Source organism: Oreochromis niloticus, linkage group LG18, assembly GCF_001858045.2.
Source record: "Oreochromis niloticus isolate F11D_XX linkage group LG18, O_niloticus_UMD_NMBU, whole genome shotgun sequence".
NCBI classification, from domain to species: domain Eukaryota; kingdom Metazoa; phylum Chordata; class Actinopteri; order Cichliformes; family Cichlidae; genus Oreochromis; species Oreochromis niloticus.
Window position 1 is genome coordinate 30,879,351 of NC_031982.2, and position 23,646 is coordinate 30,902,996.

A 23,646-nucleotide genomic window follows, 5' to 3' on the forward strand; every position below is an offset into this window, starting at 1 on the left:
GTCTGTTTTTGTTGTGTCTGTGTCCGGACGCCAGGGGGCGGTGTCCAAAAAACACACACAAACTGTTTTCCGAGTCTTTTCCGGCTGTAGCGGAACTCCGGGCTTTCTTTCCCCGTGCCGTCAGCGGACCACAACGTGTCCCGACAAAATGGCACTTTATAATTTCAAGAAGATTATGGTGGTTCCCACCGCCAAGGTAAGTTTTACCTTTAGCTAACATCGCGTTTTAAAGGGGCTGAGGTTCGGTCCGACTCGCCGTGGGAAATGGCAGGAGATAAAAGATGGTGGAAAAGAAAACACGTGCCGTACTGGGCTGACGAGAACGCAGCATGTTTCAGAAAAGCAAACTTAAGACAGAAAACTGCTACACTGAGTCTGACATGTCATTATATGTAAATAAACAGCCAGTAATAGTCTGTTTTAGCCGGTGGTAGCTCTAATTTTCGCTTTCAGAACTACATTCACAAATCTGGAAGTGCACGTATGTGTGTTTTCTCACCTCTGTATAAGTCTAAGGCTGTTTGTTTCATACGTTTCTATTTCCTGTGAGCAGAGACACTGTTACTCACTTCGGCAGGTATAAGATGCTCTCATAACCTCGATGAAAACAGGCCTAATGACTCGTGTGGCTGCAGTGGTGTCAGTCCTTTTAAACACCACGTTGTGGCGGCCTACTATGAGAACAACGTCATGAAAGACTCTGCCTTCTTTCCTCAAACAGTTTTTTCTATATAACTTGTATGCCGAACTTTAAAAAACACTATAATTGGTGGTAAGCGTCATATAAAATTGTGTTATAAGCTGCTTGACTTGGCCGGTAGCGAGTAAACATTAAACTGATTGGTTTCTCAGGGATGTCTGGCTGGATTCTAGGAAAACCGATTATATGAGGTTTTATGGGCTGAATTACAGGAAAATTGAATTTTCTTGTACGTAATGTAACGAGTCAAGTATCGATAAATATAACCTCAAATAGCCAAATAATTAAAGACACTAGAGCCCAAAAATAAACACAGTTTTTCTGATGATGTTGTATTGATTTGTTTGTTTGTGGTGATCTGTGGCTGACCTTTACCCTGTTTAAATCTGTGCAGGATTTCATCGATGTCACTTTATCCAAAACCCAAAGGAAGACACCCACGGTGGTACACAAACATTACCAGATTCACCGTATCCGACACTTTTACATGCGAAAGGTGAAGTTCACCCAGCAGAACTACCATGACCGCCTCACGCAGATCCTCACCGACTTCCCCAAGCTCGACGTAAGAGAAGAAACTTTGAAAGAGACTCCTTTCATTTAAATATCTGGTCAAACTCGTATGATGCTTAATGTTACGTGATGTTTTCCGTCTCCTCAGGACATCCACCCTTTCTATGCTGATCTAATGAACGTCTTGTATGACAAAGATCATTACAAGTTGGCCTTAGGACAGTTAAACATTGCCAAGAATCTGATTGACAAGTAAGTTAATCTAAAATCTATTGCTGGTTATTGTTGTGCTGTGAACACTGCTTTCAGATCCATGCTCTGCTTCGTTCCTCCTGATGTACAAATCTGAATCAAAAGCCTCTCACTCTGTTTGCTAGATGAGTTGATGGATGTAAAGCTTTGACATCTTCTGTGGTGTTTGCATACAGTGCATGTTTTGGAACCTTGGAAAAATATTTGTGCGAGGCGATAAGATATCATGTGTCCAGTATGCTGACCATTTTCTTAAAGACTTTGTTACTCGGTTTATTTATTGGAGGCTTACCTTGAGAATGAGAGTCTGGTTTCAGTGCATTTATGTGAGCTTGGTGGGTATGCTGATGCGCTCAATAGGGCTACTTTTTCGAATGTCCAAGTTTGCATTAGACCATTCAGATTAGCAGCCACTGCATTGTTTTTCATGCATTTATATTACACCTTCAGAAACTTCAAGCTACAGAACAGCTGTGATTGGCTCCTGCAGGCACAGGCACTGATTTATGGAGCGCCTGTTATGCTTTTGCTTTGCGTTCTATTGCCAGTGCCTTTACATTAGATTAATTGTGCAGCCCTAGTTACATCAGTGTGTTACTTCAATCACATGTAAGCACCGGCAGTTGTCAGTATTTTTCTTCCGGTCTAGAGCTCTGACTCGTGAACATAATTTATTTTTTATTGCACAAAGAACAAGAGGATGATGGCAGAGTGCAAACATAAGCAACTGTCTGCCGCTGCTAACAGGATGTCAGGTCCTTGCAAGCATCTGCAAGACAGCATGCAAACAAAATGCGAAGAACCTGAAGCTGAGCGTAATCAGACCTGCAGTGCAGCAGCAGGACTTAACGTTCTACCTGTACATATTTCTACTGTTGAATGTGTCGATCGCTGTTACGTGCTTCTCTTTGGGCTGGTTTTCAACTTTGCTGTGAGCTTAGTGTTAAAATTAAAACTGTAACATGATCACACACGTCTCCTGTGTGTCCTCATAAGGTTTATATTGTTAAGTAAAACTATGTGACATTGTTTCAAAGTAATGCAACAAGTAGTGTAATGAATCAGTTTCTCCTGAGGATAATCAAGTAATTTTATGCATTACTTAAAAAAAAGTGACTTGTACTACATTACTTTTCTGAGTAACGACCCCAACGCTGGTCTAGACTTACTCTCCTATAACAAAGGAGTGAAGAGGCATCTTTTGTTCTTTCAGTGTTGCCAAAGACTATGTGCGCCTGATGAAGTATGGAGACTCTCTGTATCGGTGTAAGCAGCTGAAGCGAGCGGCTCTCGGGCGTATGTGCACCATCCTGAAACGGCAGAAATCCAGCCTGGAGTACCTGGAGCAAGGTGAGGAGGAGGAGGAGAGTTTAGGCTGTGATTGAGAATCTGAATCTGTCCAAAGTTGTACTTTTCCTTTTAGCTGAGAGGTTTGAGTAGTTCAGTCTGTTTCTCCTGTCTTCATACGTAACCCTTACTCATCTTTCAGTGCGTCAGCATCTGTCCCGTTTGCCAAGCATCGACCCAAACACGAGGACCCTGCTTCTGTGCGGTTACCCCAACGTGGGCAAGTCCAGTTTCATCAACAAGGTAAATCCCAGACACGTTTATCACGATTATTGATTTCCACTCTGAGCCAACTTTACGAGCAAGATTCTGATTAAACTCTTAAATTATTGCACTTACTGCGCTTGCACTTCTGATTAGACTCAGACTGTATTTCATTACCCTGAATTTATACATGTGTAATGACAATAAAGTTGAATCCTAATCCTAAATTATTATAACCTAGTGTTTCTTTTTCTGTTTGTACTGAACAGTGATTGCAATCACTAAGTCACCTCCATCTGCCTGCTTTCAGTGTAGCTAACAGTGTAACTGGTTTCTTCCCTGTCAGGTGACCAGAGCCGATGTTGACGTCCAGCCGTACGCTTTCACCACCAAGTCTCTGTTTGTGGGTCACATGGACTACAGATACCTCCGCTGGCAGGTGAGATGATCCTGCTCGCCTGAGTTTTACTGCAGTTATCGTCTCATTGGTAAAAATGAACTCCAGGACAGTGGACGGTAAAGCATGTGAAAATGAGGTTTAAAAGGAAAGCTTTGCACTCGTTGCGAAGTACGTATTGTTTTCTTGGATTCACTTTGAGTGGCTTTGCATGGTTGAGTTCATCCACTCACCGAAACAAGCCAGTTTATCCTGATTTCCCTTCCTTTAAGCCAGCTGTCATCTGATAGGCTGCCCCTCATAAGCATAGTGGAGGCAGAATAGAGCAGCTTTTGTACTGATATTCTAACTAAACATGGGATTGGTGATGTTAACTCTGTACCTGCAGAGCTGCTGAAGTTTCTCCTGTTTATGTTTAATTAATATGGAAGCTGCTGTTGATGTTTCTCTTACGATCATTATTGCGATCGTTTGCTTGTAGTAAATGATACAATGTATGTGCTTAAAGTTGGCTGAGAGTCTGGACAACTTCACGAGACCACCTCAGGAGAAACAAACATGGTAGAAATCAGCATTTAGTTTTCTCTGTTTTAGGTTATAGTTTTGGAAATCTTGTGAAAATCAACTTGACTCCTGCAGGAAGGGCATTCAGGACTTCAGGAGTTTCTTTTTTTTTTTGCCTGGATTTTGAGGGAAAACAAAAATGGCCACAGCGTTTTGTCTCAGGTTTAAAAGCAGTTTCCCTAACAGAGTTCACTTAAACTCAAACGAAACATCTTCAAATGCATCCTGATAAATCTAGCGTAGGCTTTCCCCTCACTCTAAAGGAGGAGTGGGAGTTGTGTTTTCCCCTAAAACTGTCCATTTTAGTAAGCTACGACCTCCTGTTGTTATTCACATGCTAACTGTGTGTTTGTGTGTAGGTGGTGGATACCCCCGGTATCCTTGACCACCCTCTGGAGGAGAGGAACACCATCGAGATGCAAGCCATCACGGCTCTGGCTCACCTCAGGGCGGCGGTTCTTTACGTCATGGACGTTTCTGAGCAGTGCGGTCACACCCTGCAGGAACAGCTGGAGCTCTTCAACAGCATCCGACCCCTGTTCGCCAACAAGGTCAGACGGCAGCATATCGTATCTGTTCTGCAGATGAGTCAGTCCCTGAAGATTCAAGCACTGGACCCCCTCAAAATCAGCTGATTCGTTATCTACAAGAACCTTAGTCTAAGCAGTCACGCAAAAATTTTCCTTCATACTATGAATATTTTGTGAGTTAGTAAGCAGGGATGGGTCGAATATTTGTATCTCTTAATTCAGCTGATCATTGTTGGTGACTTTATAAACACAGGGGATAACCACAAACACTTTCAGGGCTGAAAAAAAGAGATTTAAGCTGTTTTAAAAACTGCAACCAAATCAATTTTACACACTATTTTAAAATGAAAAAAATCTGATTTCTGATAATCATCAGATAAAAACTTAGATAAATTGCATTTTGGGTAAACTTTAGAGTGTGGCATCACATGTTTGGGATGGCATGTGAAAGCTCCTCACAGGGGTACAGCCTGGATGGGTCGCTCAGTTCATATTAGCACCTACGATGATGGTGGTGAAATGGAGAAATATTATTGGTGTAGATAAGTTTTCCTTCTTGAATACAGAGAGTTTCAGGATCAGTGGAGGGTCTGAGTATGAGCCAGCAGTAAACACAAGCGTCAGTCTCCTGATTGTGTTTAGTGAAGTGTGTAAAAGGCCTGTGCCGTCGTATGCCAGAAGAAAACTGTCCCAAGTTGAAAAATCAGTGAAGTGAGACTTTGCTAAGAGACACTTTGGGTGAATTTACAAAGATTTTGGTTGTTTAAACATGTTTTTGAATGTAGGACAGCTCTTGTACTTATGCTGGAAAAAATCCCACATATTTTAAAAGCGCCAAATTTGACCTACCCTTATTTACTTTGAGGACATCTAGTGCTGGAACATTTCCTAGTATCAAGTTAAAATTTCTCGAGGCTCAAATATGCTAAAGTTACTGTATAAAAAAGAACATCTGATCTTGAGGGGGTCAGGTGGGACTTTTGTTTTCAGGTTTAATTGACTTTAAAAGATTTTTAGCACTCACACTGTTGGTGATTGTTTCTTTACCCCGCAGCCTCTCATCATTGTGGCAAACAAATGTGACGTGAAGAAGATCAGCGAGCTGTCTGAGGAGAACCAGGTGGGTGGTTTACAGGTTACACATCTCAAAGACTGGAATGTGCAGGATGTGTTTATCAGACAGTAGAGACATCCTTCATGTTTAACACGTTGAATTTCCTCTTTGTTGTCAGAAAATCTTTGCAGACCTGTCTGCAGAGGGAATCCCCGTCATCGAGACCAGCACCCTGACAGAGGAGGGCGTCATGCAGGTTAAAACCGAGGTGAGAAATGGCCGACTCGGGCTCGCTCTGGTCCCGGAGCGTGTCGAGCATTTGATCTCACTGTGGCTGCCATCTTTCTTTCAGGCGTGCGACCAGCTCCTCGCTCATCGCGTCAACACCAAGATGAAGGGCAAGAAGGTCCACGATGTTCTCAACCGGCTGCACCTGGCCATGCCCGCCAAGAGGGATGAGAAGGTCAGTCAAACTCTTGAATGGCACTCTTAAACAGTTTAAAGCTGTTTAACTCGTTACTTTTGCTTTTTTTCTTACATTTGTTAAAGTTGAAATCTGTTCATGTTTTCAGGAGAGGCCTCCGTTCATCCCGGAGGGAGCCATGGTGCGCAGGAAAGCGATGGAGGTGGACGCACCCAAACGCAAGCTGGTAGGTGTGGTGGGAACTTCAGGCTTATAGCAAAAGAGACAGCAAGCATTTGATCAGACGTGTAAAGTAACTAAGTATAATTACTTAAGCTCTTTACTTTAATTTCATTGTATATTTATCTTACTTTACAGAACCTGGAGGCAATAATCTTTCTTACTCAACTAATTTCACTACTCATGTGTATTTTGTATTTGTATTTTGATTATCTGATAATGTAAGCCCTGCTTTGAATTCATGAGTTTGACTCTAAATAGCAAAAAGTGAGTAATAATTTGAATTTTTCTCCCTCTGCTGAGTTTAATTCTCTGTGCGGCTGTTTGTAAAATAAATGTTTACTCTTCTTCTTACAGGAGAGAGATCTGGAGCTGGAGCTGGGTGATGACTACATTCTGGACCTTCAGAGTAAGAAGCGCTTCCCTTCAATAACAGAGCTGCTGCTGTGACATTTCAGACCATTTTTTCACTGCTGTTCTTTTTTTTTTGTCTTTTTAAGAATACTGGGATCTAATGAACGAGGATGAGAAGCGTGATAAGATTCCTGAAGTGTGGGAGGGCCACAACATCGCAGATTTCATTGATCCCGGCATCATGAAGGTGAGCGTCTGCTTTTCACGTCTGCATGTGCACGAAGGCCTGCAAGGGTTCACGTTGCTGAGATTCTGCAGACATCTGTGCGCAAACGAGGACACCGACTGTGAACGCGTCCTCTGAGCAGGCTAGAGCGTAGTATAAAATGAACGGCTGTGGTTACCTGCTGTTTACAGCTGTTCGTGTGTTCTTCCACAAAGGAGAAGTTCACATTAAAAATCTAACAGCCTCCAGATTAATCTGGGGAAACCTACTTCCCTTAACTGGTCCTTCCGCTATGCCAAGAAACAAAGGGCAAAAACTGTTAAACAATGAAAACCACAAGATCCTTTATGATTAACAGTGACTGGGTTCATTTCTGTGTAGTGAAAGTGCGTTTTACTGTCATCTACGGTTCCTCTGTGCTTTTGTTATCTGCTACACGAGTAAAGCTGAGCAGAGGACACTAATCTCTATAACTGTAATGCATACCTCTGTATTTACTTCTGTATAACTGGGCTACTCGTGCCGTTGTTTATGACCACACTGATATTCCAAAATGTAGAAAATAATGTGAACAGCTAAAGAAATCTAACCTATTCTGAGCTTTTAATGATAACAGCTGAACCACTGAGGCCTTCAGCATGAATGTAGTTCATTTATCTCCAGGATGCTCTCAGAAAGGCTTAATGGAGAAAAAGAGGAAAAAGGCATTTGTCAAATGTGTTTCTGCCCTCTAAACTCTGTCCTCTAAATGCGTGTTTGTTTTTCTCTCGGCCCTCACAGAAACTGGAGGAGCTGGAGAAGGAGGAGGAGCTGAAGGAGCGAGCCGGGGAGTACGATTCTGACGAAGAGAGTGAGGACGAGGAGATGCAAGAGATCCGCATTCTCGCCGAACAGATCCGCGAAAAGAAGCAGCTCAAGGTCCTGGAGTCGAAAGAAAAGGATGTGCATGGACCTCGCATGCCCAGGACTGCCACCAAGGTGAGCAGGCCTCAGTTTAAGCTAATCACTGTCACTTTGCTGGAGTTGAGATGTGGGTCGAATTTAAGTACAGCTGCCTTCAAATACTTTGTATTGATTGTTCCAAACATGATAAAAATATATGCCAACATAGCAGATTTTTCCCCTATTCTTTAATATTTGTTGGTATTTAATTTCAGTCTTTGGTGTCAACAAACATCAGAGAGCTTAAACTGTATCAAGTGCTGACAAATAGGTGAAAGAATTATGAATGCGTTCCTGCTCATCACCTCACCTCTGCTGGTTGCTATTCCTGTTTTTCAAACATGGAAAATTAGCTGCACTTCCAGCAAGTATAAAGACGTCATATCGTCGGCTGAATATATGTAGAGACACCGTGACACACAGGGTGAACTGCTGGATCCTTATAGCTGGGTTTAATTCATTGGTTTTAGTGAGGTGCGGCTTAAAAACTGGCATGTACAAAACATATTCCCTCAGTAATTGACACTGCACTCAAAACATCAGTGGAAAAAAGAATCAGTGGAAACGTGGCATTCATGGAAACCAGGTTATGTGCTCATCATCAGTTACCATGGTGATTTAGCCAGATTTAAGAAAAAAAGAAAAGGACCGCTTTCAGGACGCAGGACAAATTTTGAAGGCTCCACCTAGTGGAGATTTTTACCCAGAGTTACTCCGTCAAGCTTCAAGCCGGTGACTCCATTTAGTTCTTTGACTGTCTGTCTTTTGTCTTTTGAGCCCACGTTTCACTCACGCTGACGTCTGAGCTCATGAATGTGTTTATTCTGATATGTTCAGGTTGAGAGGAAGCGGCTCGAGAAGGAGATGGGTAACCTCGGTCTGGACATGGACGACAAGGACGATGTAAGTTCTGATTTTAAATCAGTGCCTACAGGATGTATGTAACTGAATTAATGATAATGATATTACGTTATAATTACAATGGTGCCCACGGTAACAAATAACATTGAGGTGTTGCCTCTTTTTTAAAGTTACAAACATTTTTAGAAGCTGATTATGTCAGAGCATCGTCTTTCTGTGGAGAGTCTCAGATTTTCAGTTTACTGGGATTTTATGACTTCTCAAGATTGTGGTTTAATAGTAAAAGGTTGTCAAACTTCTTGGGCATGGAATGAGGCAAAGTTTTTATATTATTTTGTTTATTGCTAATAATAAAGAATAAAATCTTGCTGGGTTTGGTGTGTGGACTGTTGGACTTTTAATATAAAGGATTTTTTGAATAATTACAGCGAAACGTTTGTTTCAGTATGATCTTCTTTGGGGTGTTTTCATTTAATTTGTTTAATGAACTAATTTTATTTAGTTAAATATGTGTCCTTTTATTTAGATTTTCTTTAATTAATTTGGTTGTTTTGTGATTCACTTGTTTTATTTTTATTATTGAAGTGTTTGTAAACTCATTCATGTTTCCCTGGTTATGTGTTTCTTCGGGGTTGGCGGTGTTGATGTTGTCTCGTGCTCTTGTTGTTTGTACTGGTTCTTGATGAGTGAATCTTTGGAGACGTGTGTGTCTAAGTGTTTCCTGTCGTGTCCTTTCAGAGCCACTACGCGCAGCAGGCCAGACGCTCCCGCAGCGTCGCTAAGAAACGTAAGCGTGAAGCTTCGGCCCCTCCGACCTCCCGAACCCGCAGCCAGAGTGCCTCCCGTCCACCCCGAGACCAGTCTGGTTTACGAGATGCAAAGGTAGGAGGCTGTGGCTTTGCTCAGCTTTTAACTAAAATCTGCTCTGTGATCAACTCGCTTAGTCTTTTAGGTTTATGAAGAGATGAGCTACCTCACATCAGAGATCTGTAAACATTAGTTGTTTCACACTTAATTAATCACAAATTGGCCAATACTGAAATAACTGAAGAGGCTTTTCCACCTTACCTTTAATCCAGTTACCTTCTGCACAGAAAAACGTGATCCTAAATGTTACTCGCTGATGTTTAATCTTCCTTGTGGTGTTTGTGCAGAGGGTCACTTTAGGCTGAGCTGACTGCAGTGCTGTCAGTAAACCAGTGGAAGCCCTAAATAACTGATCAGAGTTATCTTTGAATTCCTTGTTTTGTCTGACTCACTTAAACTGCATACTGTCGTGTGCAGGAATTACTGCATTTATCAAGTTTTATATGTTACTAGTAGTTGCAGCTTATTTATAAAGGTTAAAAATACAATTTCAGCATTGTCCTTATTTCTTATTTTTTAGCTCTTAAAAAGCATCAATGCAGTAACTGGTCTGGGGTTCAAAATGTAACAGATGCATGAAGTGAATCCCTCGTTCTGTAAACTCACCGCTGGCTTTGTCCGTTCGTTTGTCAGATGGTGAAGAAGACGAAGAAGATGATGAAGAAATCCCAGAAAGACATGAACCGCCAGGGCAAGAAGGGAGAGTCAGACAGACACGTGTTTGACCTCAAACCCAAACACCTCCTGGCTGGGAAGAGGAAGTCGGGCACCACAGATCGCAGATAAAACTGCTTTTCCTGGACTGTTGACACCTGGACACTCTGCTGGCACCATTGCTGGGGAACCATTTACATGATTAGTGATTATATTAATACCAATTTTCAGCTCAAGCATTTGCTCATGGAAGTGAAGCTCAGCTGTAAGGAATACATAACTGTATTGAATGGCAGAGACTTTGTTGTGGTTAATGTCTTACTGTGTTACTGCAGTAGTTCATGTGTGAAGCTGATTTGTATTCAGTGTCCGAAGGTTTCTTCTTGGCAGTATCAGTAAAGTAAAACTTTTTGCCTTACAGCTCGTATGTGGCTCTACTTTGGATAAAGTGATGATGATGCTTCCTTTATAGTCTCTTCTTGAGAAATATTAACACGGGAGCCAAATAAACACATCGGAACTAAAATATCTCAGGTGTCATATTTTTCTCTATGCAGTGATTTTATCTTAAAGAGACAAGGTGCAGGTACAGGAATGAACCTTATTGTGTGTTTATATTCCTGATTTGAAAATACTGGTGATAATTGTCTCAGTTGTGCAACAGTTGTGCCAATTTTGCAGCAGCGAACATGCAGTTTTGTTGCACTAAAACAACGTCACGTCCAAACTTACTTTCACATTTTAATAACTTTCCTTGCTTGTGTGAAATACGCACACCAACACGTTTTTCAAACCTTTTTAGGTCCTTGTTTCATTTTTTTCATAACAAACACGGACAGTCCTACCAATTTTCTTTTTTTTGGTTGAATTTCATGGTTAATTTTCAACTCTTTTTGTTGTGATGGTTCACATTTTGGTAGTAGCTGTCTCATTTCGGTTGTTTTTCTCTCTTTGATCCTTTTGTACGACCTTTTTGCATCTTTTCCTACAATTGTTTTTTGACACTGTTTTGTGTTACATTTTTATTTTATTTTATTTTTTTTAGACAATTTTAGCTCATTTTGTCTTTGTGCTATGCTGTGATCATTTGCCATCTCTTTTTACCACCATTATGTCTATTTGGGGTCGATTACTGTCACGTTTTTGTTTGTTTGTTTTTTGTCATTTCACGGATGTATGTTTTCTGGGATATATTTAAGACCTGGTTTTAGAGCTTGGACCTTCCTAGGCCCCGTTCATTATGTCCATTATTAGAAAGCATTTACACCAGAATGATTAAAAGCGCTTTTAGTGCTTTTATTACATGTGTGAAATGGCTTCATGCCCTAATTTAATTTTTATGAAGCCGAATTTACAAAAACATGTAATTTATTTGTAAAAGCTCCATAAATTTAGACTGTAGTTTGTTTTTATGTGGCGACAATCAAGAAAACAAGAAACTAACAAAGTCTAGATAGTTTGCTGTGACCGGCGTGGGCTTTTATTGCGAAAAAACCTCGGACCGGAATTGGCTTCGTTATCTTTTCTCGCGTAACGGTACCCGTCTGCTGTCAACGCGGATTTTGGACAAAACCTGCGCAGCATTCTCAGACCTTGAAGAAAATGTTAGCGACGACATCAGTTCCCATCCACTCCCGAAATAAAAACGAGTATTTGTAGACTTTCTGGTGAGTTGGACTCCATGTTTGGGCAGGTTATTTTCACCGTTAGCCCGTTAGCATGCCTGGCAGCACCAGCTAATCGGGGAAACGTTAGCTTGGCTAAGCTGGGCATCGCCGCTTTTAATTGTCTAGAACTGCTAATGTTAAGGTCCACTTTTTTCCAGGTTTTTTCGTTCTTTTTTTAAACCTTTAATGCTAGTTTTTTATGAAAATATTTTATCCAAATGTAGTGCAAGATAATGTGACCTCAGCGCTGTTTTCATTGCGCTCACACCAGTGACAGTCAGCAGGAGGAACTAGGCACCAGACAGCTAAACAAGGCTGGTTTTATTCCTCAGAAACGGGCAGTAACGGATGGACGACTCTCTGATGTCTGTGATAGTTTCAGCCTGACTGGCGATTTAAAAACACCTCTTATTTGCGTGTTTTAGTATCCAGACACCTTTGTGTCAACTCAAGGACAAATGTAACACACACCAGGCTCAGATGTGTCAAGACTGATTTGAACATCCAAAAATGAATCTTCCTGTCGTGTTTCTCTGTGTAGTTGAACCTAAATTACAGTCTTTTCCTGAACCTAATCACACTGTTTTGTTGGTTAAATATAACTGAGTAGTTTTTGTTCATAAATCCAACGAAACTTAAAACTCAAAATAATAAAAATAAGAGGTCGACGATGACTGTTGGTTTCACACAGGGGACAGACCTCTCTTTTCCAGGTAAAAAGGGTAAAGTCATCCACCACAATCTGCCGTTCAAATCACCTCAGCAGACCTCTGATAATCTGGTTCTGGCAGTAAGCAGTGAAGTGTAAACATTACTCAAACCTCGGAAATGTTCCTGGAGCAAAACACACACATAGGCTTTTTGTGTAAGTCAGATGGGGTAAGTAACGTGTCATTCCTAATATTTAGATTATTTTAAAATGCATAACTCTTAAGTGATGAAGTGATTATCAGCAGGCTTTCTTTTAACATCTTAGAAATCATTCAGCTGCATAACAAGTAGGAGTGGGCAGGATGTTGATCATCCGCTTCTCTTATGGTGTGGGATTTTTTTTTTTTGTAGTTATGATTCATGATAAACAAGTTAAACGCCGACCTGAACACTTCAAAGAGGAAAATATTCTGCTGTTCTCTCTCACTGATTTATGAAACGACAAGAACGAGTCTGTGAAAAAATCGGTGAGTGGTACCCACCTGATTTTTTTCCTCTCTCCTGTATCTTTAGTACATTTAATGAAGTCATGAAAAATGTTAAAATGACTGATCTGGCCCACCCTAATAAGGAGACATGAGTGGGTGGATGTCAACTTCATAACTTTAAAGTTATGTTCCTTCTTGGGTGAAATATGTGTTTAAAAAAATGCTTAAGGATAACATGGTCTAAAAACACACTGATTTTCTGGCAACTTGTGGCATGATAAACTGGTATTGGCATTAATGGTGATATTAAAAAAAATATTATTGGGTTAAAATTGCTCAAATGACATTATCATAATTAATCCAGTGTTGGCTTAAGGACTTACTTTGCAGTTCATCAGTGATTCTGTTTTCTTTCGTTAAATACTTTATTGTAGCCACAGATTATTATGCTTGGAGTTGGTATAAAATTAACTTCATTGAAGTTCTGTTATAAAGTTCTGTTGTAATGCAAATTAAAATGTTTGACATTTTGACTTTATGTACTTCAGAGGCCTGTAACTGAGGCCTGACCTGACAGATCAGTTACTCCTCATCTTTCACTTTCTTTTCCTCTTTTGTCCATTCTTCTTTTTATTACATTAAATTTGACATGAGACCTTTTCTTTTCTGTTTTTTTTTTTTACTCCCATATTTCATTTTATTGCATCTCAGAGCGATAAGTAACCCTGTTTAAAACATTTAAACTGTTGCCACTCTGTGTGCCTTCCTTCTCTGATGCTGTTATTTCAGTTTCCTCTGTTGGAAATTCTGATGCTTTTTTAGATTTAATATTATAGACTTTTTTTTTTCTTTTTTTTTTTTAAAATAAAACCTTAACTGCTTTCTTCCTGGTACACCTACAGGTAAACCGGTTCCCTTAGGTAGAGAAAAGTGGGTGTGGCACAATGCAGATTGTTTTAAACAATCCGGACCAGAGCAGGCCTGCCAAAAGGTCCAATCCATTATATTTTTCTCCATATTTTGTCATGAAGATTAATGCATGTAATAAGAAATTGAAGGTTTAATTTTACCTGAGACATGATTTTATTACAGTAACATTTCTTTGTAATCTGGAAACAATTATTTTGTTTCTCCAAAAACCTCTCGGCCTGTTGCTTCATCCATTTTATAAATGAATTATTTGTTTCCAGAATGAAGTTAAAAAAACTGAAATTAATATTTCAGAGGGGATTTTTTTCACTATATTGCATGCGCAGCCATTTCTTGCATGAAGTGAGAACATTTCTATTAGTAAATGTAGCAAATCTATATGTCTAATTATTGAACGAGCCTTTGGCTTTTGTGAAAGCATAATAATTTTTTTTCCCTCAAATATTGCTCATCTCTCACTGGAACATTTCAGCTTCATCTAACAAAATATTGAACACAGACAGTTTTCAGTTTCTAGAGCTGGAAGAAAAGGTTGTGGTGTGGTTGTTAGCTTCTCAGTTTCGATCCCAGTGGGATTTATTGAGTGTGCTCGCTGAGCAACACTCTGTTTCACACTCATTCACTTTGTCATTTCACACATTCACACATGGAAGCTGCCAAATAAAACCACTGCCAAGTGCTGCACTTGGCAGTGGTTAGGATTTCGTCTTGATGCTTTGCACTGAGTGAAGGAGACGGGATCTGTTCTCCTCACCCTTTGGTCAGCCTCTCTTTTGTGATTTTATACTTTCAGTCTGTGGTTGCATCAAGTTTGGACGGAGGGATGCCAGTGGAGAGCGGGAGTAGCGCTGCTGCCCGCCAGGCCAAGCAGAAGAGGAAGTCCCACAGCCTGTCCATCCGCAGGACCAACAGCACCGAGCAGGACCGCTCCGGCCTGCAGAGAGACATGCTGGAGGGACAGGTGATGATTCCTTAAATTGTACCCTGAGAATGGATGACAACTGCCCTTCTATTTCCAGCTGCTCCTCTGGAAACTGCACTCCTCTGCTGTCTTTCAGCATTAGCCTGCTGCTGTCCTGCTGTTTCTGTGAGCACCCGTAAGCACTTTGGTTGTAAGCCTAAGCCAATTAGGTTTTAATACAACCGTTTAGAGGACACATGATGGTTTATATTGTTGCCGGCTTGCCACAATTACTGGATGAGTGCTGTAAGATTGTTTTCATTTAGTGGATAAACAGATGGATTTAGAACAGGCTGAGCCATTTGAACTTCGCTTGGGTGGATCGTTCAGCTCAGTGGTGTTTGTTCCTGTTTCTGAGGTGTTAAAAACCCTGCTTGCTTTCTCCGTGGCCTGCCAATAAGGAGCTGAAATACTCGTGGGATGCAGGGTAAACACAGCTTACCTGGAGGTAATTATCTGAATCGAGAGTAAATCAAGAAAAAAAGGGAGAGGGAAAGGATTAGGAGCCTCTGAATTAGAAGTGCACACGTGGAGGAGGGAGAGTTAAAGCCTGTTGAACTGAAACACAGTTCACTGGCTTCTCTCACCTGCCTGGTGTACCTGTAATCTAACCAATTAAAAAGGTGCTTCAGTGATTTTTGTATTGCAGTTTCTTAAAGGATCAGTGCATGTCATTTATTTGCCAGGGATGCATTTTAGCATTTTGTGAGTTTTAACATGCTGTCCAGCAACTTCCGATAAAATAAAAGCATCAGGATTGTTTGTTCGAGTCTGACAAAGTGCTGAGCTGCATCTGTAAAGCAGGGTTTGCTGCTTCACGTGGATTAATGTTGTCCTCATGTGAGCCTTAATACGTGAGGGCATTGTCGGCTCAGTCCATACATGTGGTTTTGGGTTTCTGTCTTTACTGACTGTGTTGAACACGCTCTGTCATGTAGACTTAATAGATATTCAGATCTGTGTTTCATTTAGGTTGGCAGGTCTTTTTTCCTAATTAGCTTTAGTGTCTTTGTGTTTTATATGAAGAAATTCAGTAAAACTTTTTAATAACCATTGTTTAACCAGGTTATAACCAGGTTTATTATTGCCTAATGCTTGGTTAATACATAATTACCTTACTGGTGGATATAAAGTTGCAGCTGATGGTTGTAAAACATCGTATTCCCTGTTGGCCAAACTGTCTGCTTCAGACAGTTTTCTTTTTTTACTCTTGGGTCTGTATGATGTCAGTGATGTGGCACATGATGAATATGGTCGTCTGAGGCGCACAGCTCCATCTCTGAGCACCTGCTGTTCAAACCTTCTATTTGTAAGAGACAGCCAATCAGAAGAAAGTGGCCTTAAAGGGAGCAGAAAGGAAACTAGAATCAAAATCAATGTGCGTTTGTTTCTTGAGTTAAGGTAATTTATTGTTTTATTTTTGCATTTGTATGTTGGTCCTTTTCACATGTCACAGTAGGAAAAGCACAGGTGGAGGTCTTTTTCACTTTATGACCATTCAGCAGCTCTAGTTTACTGAGACACCTGAGCGTAGCGGTAACATTGATAATGTTGTCAGCAGCACCTCTGCTTTTCCTGCTGCGAGAAAGGATCATAACCTTATGAAGAAGAAATGGTGCAAATTTCTTAGTAAACACTTATTCACAGTTCTATTATTAATTGTTTGTTTTGTTATTTGGAGGTTCTTCTGTAAGACCAACTTGTGTGTACTTTTGAGGTTCTAATGAAAAAAGTGAATGGTTTAAATTGCCAATCTAAAACTCTGTGAATGTGGAAGCTGAACTTGTGATCATGCAATGAAAAGAGCGTAGAGCTGTTGCAGATTTAAACCTGCTGAAAGCGCCCGTTTCTAACCAGACGTGGTGTAATCCCTTCCTCATGACTTTTTGTTTTCTCACTCTGGTCCCTTTTGGTCTCAGTCCTCTGATAATCTGGAATCCTTCATGAGAATGGAGGTAAGTTTCAGGTGTTTCGCCCTTTGTGTTTCAGATGATAGTGTAACTTCCCTCATAGTTTGTAGAGCTTTAGCGTTAGTTGTGTATGTTTGGTGTAGTTTAGCTTTGATTAGTAATGAGTGGAGGTGACGTGTGGTCATTGCTGCACTTATAGTCTCCTTTAAAATGTGACTTTTCTGGATTACAGGACGTTTTCTTTTGTGTTTAGTTAAATAATATCTACATTTTGCAGTTACAAATAAATCAGTGTTTGTGACCTGTTTAGTATGTCTTTGAGAGAAGATGGGATGTTGTCAGCTCTGTGAACTTGAGGTGGAAAAGTTGTTCTTATGCAAGTCACAATAGTGCTGCTCTGTGTAAATAATGATGCACATGAAGGATGTGACTTCAATCTTGCATATGTTTCTACTGATGTGAAGAATCAGCAGGTGCCTGAATCTTACACCACTTTCTTTATATACTGATACTCAGTCTGTAAGAAAATAGCCTAATGTATCAGTGGATTTTGGTTATATTTCAAATCTATATTGTGCCTCTTTAGACTCTCGCTGCATTTGCGAGTGTCACTGCTTGAAAGAGACGCGGTGACTGCTGTCAGCTTGCAATAATGGTTACAGGAAATTCACCAAATTTAAAGCTTTTATTTGAACTTCTGTTTACTGTAATTGTAATGGGACATGGTAAAAACATTGATTTTTTTTTTTTCTTCATGTGAAAAATAATAGTCATTAGTTATGGTTCATTTCAGTCGGTTCCTGGCTGAACTTGACTGTTGGAAACACCGTCACTCCCCAGCACCTGGCCAGTGTATTTACCCAGCATTGGACCCGTTGGTTATGTTGAATCCTGTGTGATAAAGGCTCATATGTAAACATATTCTGACTTCTCAGATGTGCGTAAAATGTTCTCCACACTGGTAATAAGGATTAATGTAAAGGAATTTGTATTTTGAGCATACGACTAATTAAAAACATAAGATTTTTTATATTTTGCCCTCATTTTATTCATTTTAGGCAAAGATTTTCAGTCGTTTTTGGCTTTAAGGTCTCATATCTCAGTGTGCTCTAGTCTGTAGGCTTGTGGCTTCACACAGCAGTACATGTATCATCATGCAGCGTTGTGTCGTAGTCAGCCCTCTTTTTTTTCATGTCGTTATCTCAAATGTAGCACAAACCACCCCATGCATGAGACTGTGACAGCACTGAGCAGCTCCTTCAGTGGGAGACTGCGGCACCCACGGTGTGGGACGGAGAGATTTCGCAGGTCTTTCCTCCCCACTGCTGTCAGACTCCACAATAAAGACTTTTGCAGCTGATCAAACCCACAAACCCACACATGTGCAATAAGACTGCTATACGTGCAATTCTTCTTCTGACGAAGTTGTGTTTTTGTATTTTCCTACTCAGTTGTATATAGTATTTGTATTTGTATTTTATTCTATTGTATATATTATTCTATTCTATTTTATTCTATTGTATATAGTATTTTATTTTATTTTATTGTATTTTATTGCATTCCAGTGTTTTCTAATTTCTGCTACATAACTTTGCACTTTTGCTGTAACAAAACAAATTTCCCACCTGTGGGACTAATAAAGGCCATCTTATCTTATCTTATCTTAAACCCTTTACCCTTTGAATGCTGACCCACAACTGATTTCTATGTAAGTAGCTGCGAGCACAAAGGCAGTCAAAGAAAGAAGGCATGCTTTGTGCAGAGTACACAACGAAGAGAGCTCCACACACTGACCCGTTTCATCGTGACTGGCCAAAGCTTGGAGATTTCTTCCACTTTGTGCTTGTGTCGAAGCTGCTGACTCAACTACAGACTGAAAGTGACACAAAACTGTTTACTCGCTGTGAAAAAGCCTTCTCAGGTGGATTCAAATCTGACTTATAATGCTTGATTTTTAAAGCACTGGACATTTTCTTAGTGTTTTTTATTTTTTTTATTTTAAATGACTTTGTTAACAGTTGTCTGAGGATGTACTCGCACTAGGAGGATTTTCTCCCCACTCCCCTGCTGGCCTTCGCTCACATTAACCATCTGGACTTGAGTATTCCTCTCCTCTCTCATACTCTTCTCTTGTAAAGTGCTCTTACAGACTATAAGCAGGTTCATTTTATACATTTTGTGGTTACTAGAGCATTTTGGAGGTGATGACTTTTTGCCCTCTCTGTAAATATGTTAATTAACAAAGCGATGTTCAGAGAGCTAGCTGTCGTTAGGGTAGAGTTCATCACCAGTCATGCTACATGTGTCCAACTATACTGTTTTTGCAAGCGTGCTCAGGCACGGTGTGGAATGCCTGACATGAGCACACCCTCAGGCTCATAATTACAAACTTATTTTGTAATGGGACAAACCCGAGGAAACTCTTATTGCCTAAAATGGTGCCTGTGTTCAAATATTTAAAGAATGACCTCAGCCATCACAGGAAGAAGGTTGTAGGCTTCAACCACCCAGTTGGCCGCAGTGTTGATTTTAATAGGAAACTGTGATTTAAGTAATAATTTGGGCATCTAAATTGTTTTAGTTTTAGTCAAGTAAATGTAAGATTATCATAGATTAAATCTAAAGTTGGTTCAGTTGATTGAAATCCAAAGTGTAAATGTTTGTTGTGTTTTTACTGGTGAGACTGGTGACACATGGTTTACAAAGCTTCTTATTTTCCTTGCCATCAAGTGGGAGACGTGCCACCTCCTCTCTTCCTCCCAAGCGTTTAAACTTTGTCACGTTTTCATGAGAAACAGGAAGTTGAATGCTAGCTGTACTGTTTCCCTGGGACAGATCAGATGTGCACATCTAACTTTGCTGCACAAGGAGATCTTTTCTGATTGGATCACTTCCAAACTTGACCCAGCTTTCTACATGATTTAATTAGTTCTGATTGGGTCTCGTCTCTCCAGAATATTTTCATCCAGTTTTAATTAGTTGAAAAAAGTCTTGATATATTTCATCATAGTTTTTGTCCTTGGGTATTTGTTTTTATTTAGTTATTGTCTAGTTTAGTTAATTAGAGCTTCTAAAGCATGAACAGCTGTCTGCCTCTGTGTGTTGGTCTTGCTTGGTGACCTGACCTGACCTCTGTGACTCTGAACTGGATAAGGGGTGAAGAGGGAGGATGGATTTATTTATCTTTTATCTTTTAATCAGAGCCAGTTAATGTGCAGACTTTCCCATCATATTATGTTGCTTTTGGGAATGACCCCTAAAAAATATAGTCTGAATTTGTACACACTTATTTTTTCCCCCTTTGTCTCTGTCTTCTGTGTTTTTTGTTTTTTCTTAAATCCTTTGTTCTTTTCTTCTGATATAAAGAAACTTTAAAGCTGCAGTTATCAAATGACTCTTTACCTAAACTGCAGTCATTAATGTTCCATTTTTTTAAATTCGTGTAAATATCAGTTTAACCCATTACATTCTTTAAAAAAAAAAAGTCAAATATTGTGTATTTATTTTTATTTGTATATCTGTCCAATACAACACAGTATAGATTATTTAAGGAAGTTTAAAGTATATTGTAAACTGGGATAAAGACAAATTCTGTCTAGAGTTTACTTTTATAGCAGCAGTAGTCTTGCAGAATGGTATAAATTTGTCAAAGCCTGTTTGTTTGCCCTGTAAAAACACATTCAGACCTGTAAGGCACCAAGACCTCCCCAGTGCTCTGTAACCATCTGACTGTTTCTTTCCCTTTTATGGATGATTTTACTGATTCTTTCCTTCTTTCCTGCCTGAGCCTGAGTTCACGATTATTTCCTTCCTCCAGGTTTATGGTGTGATAAGAGGCTGTTCCTGTGCTTTGTTGCAGTAAATTTGTGCTGTTGGTACCAGATATATAGCCTGCATGTTCTGCAGGCTTTCTCCCACTGTAATGTTGTTTTCGTGTTCAGAGAATGAATTGAAATCTATGGGAGAACTCTACAACAGGAAACATGATGGTAGAAGTTTACCTTCCTAGGGAAAACATCTTTGTAATTCAAATGTCTGAAGCATTTTTTGCCAGGTTTCACGATCAGTCCTGATGCATGCTCAATAATCCAGGTTAGAAAATGGCACAAAGTCGATTCTGTTCAGGGTAATGAAATCTTCCTCCCACTGAAAACATCCAGAGGAAGCAGTTTGTTTGCCCTAGTCAGTGAAATTAAGTTAGATATAATTTAGTTAATCCTTCAAAATAAGAGGACAGAGGCACATCAGTAAGGTGGCCAAGTGACCGGATCAGCTTCTTTGGATAATCCCTCATATTTCCACGTTGTTTAATGCTCTCTTTTTTTCTCCCTCTGCAGGACTCCAAGCTGCCTTTGTCTCTGAGGAGCAATCTGCTGGACCTGTTCAGTCAGATCGAGAGGGAGTTTGAAAACCTCTACATAGAAAACCTCGAATGTAAGTTCCCATGAAAGCAGAAGTGATTGCTCTAGCTGTTGTAATAATTCACTGTGTAGCAAGAGACCCAACACAAAAACAAAAGCAGTTTGAATTTCTTAATTTTATTCAGTGCATTTAACTTTTTTTATTGAGATGCATGAAAAAAATTATGAATTCCTACAAAATAAAATTAATTTATCAGTCTCTGTGGCCAGTAAGCAGAAAGCTGCTACTCAACAATGGAGAGTAACTTGCTAACCCTGCTGTGGTGAATAAGACGACACATTCAGATTGTTGACATGTTTGACTTTCAGTACGCAGAGAAATTGAAACACTGAATGATCGCTTGGCTGCAGAGGGACAAACATTTGAAGGGGCGGATTTAGCAAAAGGAGCGCTTAAAACAAAAGGTGAGTGACACCTTAGATTCATATACAGTTATGTTATAGGTAGCATAAATATATTACTCATCTTTTTTTGTTTGTTTTTATCCTCTGACCTTTGACTTCTCTGATTTTTTTTTTTCTTCTTTTTTTATGAAATTCACAGCGAGCCACAGCACCAGCCAGCTCTCTCAAAAGCTGAAGACAACCTACAAGGCCTCAACGAGCAAGGTAAATCAAAAATGGTTGTAAATTAAATTGTTTTATGTATCTGATATTATAAGTTACCAGTTTGTAAGGTTTTGGAAAGTATCTGTAATTATTGCCTATTAAACAGAGAGTTTCTGTAAATCCTTCCTTCACAAAAGATCTGAAGTTCAGTTTTTGTGAGCCTTTGGGTGCTTTTCATCATACTAACGTATTTCCTCATTTCCTCCAACTGTGGCTCTTCCTTAAATCAGCTGAAAATAACTGATATAAATGACCCCAGAACTCAAATACAAGGTAGTTACTTATTAAATACTTGAAATGACAAAAATAGCTGATCATTATTATCATTATTATTATTATTATTATTATTATTATTAGTAGCAGTGGTAATACCGTTTGTTTTAATCTATATTGAATATTCCTTTTAAACCTTATAATTTATGTACAAGTGTCTTCTTCTTATGAGTTCTCAGCTGTTTATTTCAATTTAATTCAATTCAATGAAACTTTATTGATCCTGAAGGTTGACCCCGAAGGAAATTGGGTTAAGGCTGCCGACCTTTGCCAGCGCCATCTTACCCTTCTGACCATACATACATTACACAAACATCACATGGGGTAGACAGGTCAGAGAGGTATAGCAGTGGAAAACGCACAACATGTGGACAGATAAGGAGAACAAAGAACTCCCCCCAGACTGAGCTCCAATAGGAAGGGTAATAAACGGTGTGGCTGCGTAAGCGTGTCATTGGTAAAATAAACAACTACTTTGTGAGATGATTCAACATTTTGCCATAAAATTATTTTCTTTATTTCAGGTTTATCACACATTATGTGTGATGGCACGTTATTCATATCATATATTTACCATGTAAATGTTCTATTATCTGTTGAATCTTACTCACAACACAACAAAGGAAGCACAGTGAGAATAAACTGTGCCGTGTAGCGGTGCAGCTCGTATACGTCACCTCAATTAAAAAAACAAACAAAAAAACCAAAACTTCAGTATAGATGCATCATTTCTGAGCCGTGGGAAGAGAGACGAAGCACACGTTGGCATCATGAAGAGCACCCTTAGTCTATTTTTAATATTATTTTGTCCATCTCAATTATATAAAGAAAACAACGCAGTAAAAATGTTCAGTTTCACTGGTTTTGCGGTCAGTAAAAGACAAAAATTTGAGGTTTATTTGACGCCTGTTTCTGCTTCGTCCGTGTGAGCTCACATGACTTTTGAATGTTAAAGAAAAGAATTGCTTTGCTTTCTTTTTTCACCTTTTTGCTCGTAGCCGCGTTCAAATTCTTGCCATGCCAGAGTAGGTGGATCCCGCAACTTCAGCGTAACCAGCTGGGAGTTGTGGGGTGGAGACTCATGGGTAACTTGTTGATTTCTTCCCCTTGTGTGCCAATATGCATGAACAGCCCAGCCAGGGGGGCGAACCTCCCTCCCCAAGAGACTTGGTCATCCAAATGTAGGCTTTTGAGCTTTTCTCTCATTACCTGCGTGAGATAAACCAGCTCTTTATCATCTCCCTAACGGGCCTTTTCAGTTGCACCTTTTTATTTTGTTTTATGTCGCTACCGTCGGCATTCACATAATGGTACACTCTGGAGGCATCTTTAACACGGAGCAGCTTCAAAATGCTTTTTGAGGAGCATTTGCTGGCTGCTGTAGATCATTGCTGAGTTCTGGCAGAGTCATGTGTGTGGCCTGCTCAAAAATCCTGGCCTATAACAGATTTTGCTTTTTTAGTAGAAAATGTTAGGTTTTACTTGTATTACTTTTTAACTGTCAGTATTAATGGTGACTTTAAATATTTGGGTGACTTAAAATGACAGAAAACCCAAACATATCTTAGGTCTGACATAGAGCTGGGCGATATATCGAGTTTTTTTAAAAATATCGATATATTTTTATA

General features: G+C 39.8%; 3 protein-coding genes across 3 annotated transcripts in view; all 3 read left to right on the top strand.

The window, feature by feature from the left end:
• The window catches only part of LOC109195563 (tripartite motif-containing protein 16), a 1,176,058-nt gene that overhangs the window by 406,145 nt on the left and 746,267 nt on the right, over window positions 1-23,646 (top strand). The gene's annotated exons all lie outside the window — the stretch shown is intronic.
• On the top strand, window positions 46-10,636 carry gtpbp4 (GTP binding protein 4). Its single transcript, XM_003458053.5, has 17 exons — window positions 46-196; window positions 1,095-1,265; window positions 1,362-1,465; window positions 2,679-2,815; window positions 2,955-3,055; window positions 3,363-3,455; window positions 4,337-4,528; window positions 5,562-5,627; window positions 5,740-5,829; window positions 5,914-6,024; window positions 6,134-6,211; window positions 6,562-6,613; window positions 6,705-6,805; window positions 7,565-7,762; window positions 8,564-8,629; window positions 9,326-9,469; window positions 10,088-10,636. The coding sequence occupies exons 1-17, from the start codon at window positions 149-151 to the stop codon at window positions 10,238-10,240; spliced, it is 1,905 nt and encodes a 634-aa protein (XP_003458101.1). The 5' UTR covers window positions 46-148; the 3' UTR covers window positions 10,241-10,636.
• Window positions 11,592-23,646, top strand: part of LOC100691494 (WD repeat-containing protein 37) — a 33,432-nt gene continuing 21,377 nt past the window's right edge. The window contains 6 exon segments of the mRNA XM_025900345.1: window positions 11,592-11,775; window positions 12,467-12,953; window positions 14,638-14,805; window positions 21,053-21,149; window positions 21,446-21,541; window positions 21,681-21,745. Coding sequence (XP_025756130.1) covers window positions 14,668-14,805; window positions 21,053-21,149; window positions 21,446-21,541; window positions 21,681-21,745 — 396 coding nt within the window. The 5' untranslated portion in view covers window positions 11,592-11,775; window positions 12,467-12,953; window positions 14,638-14,667.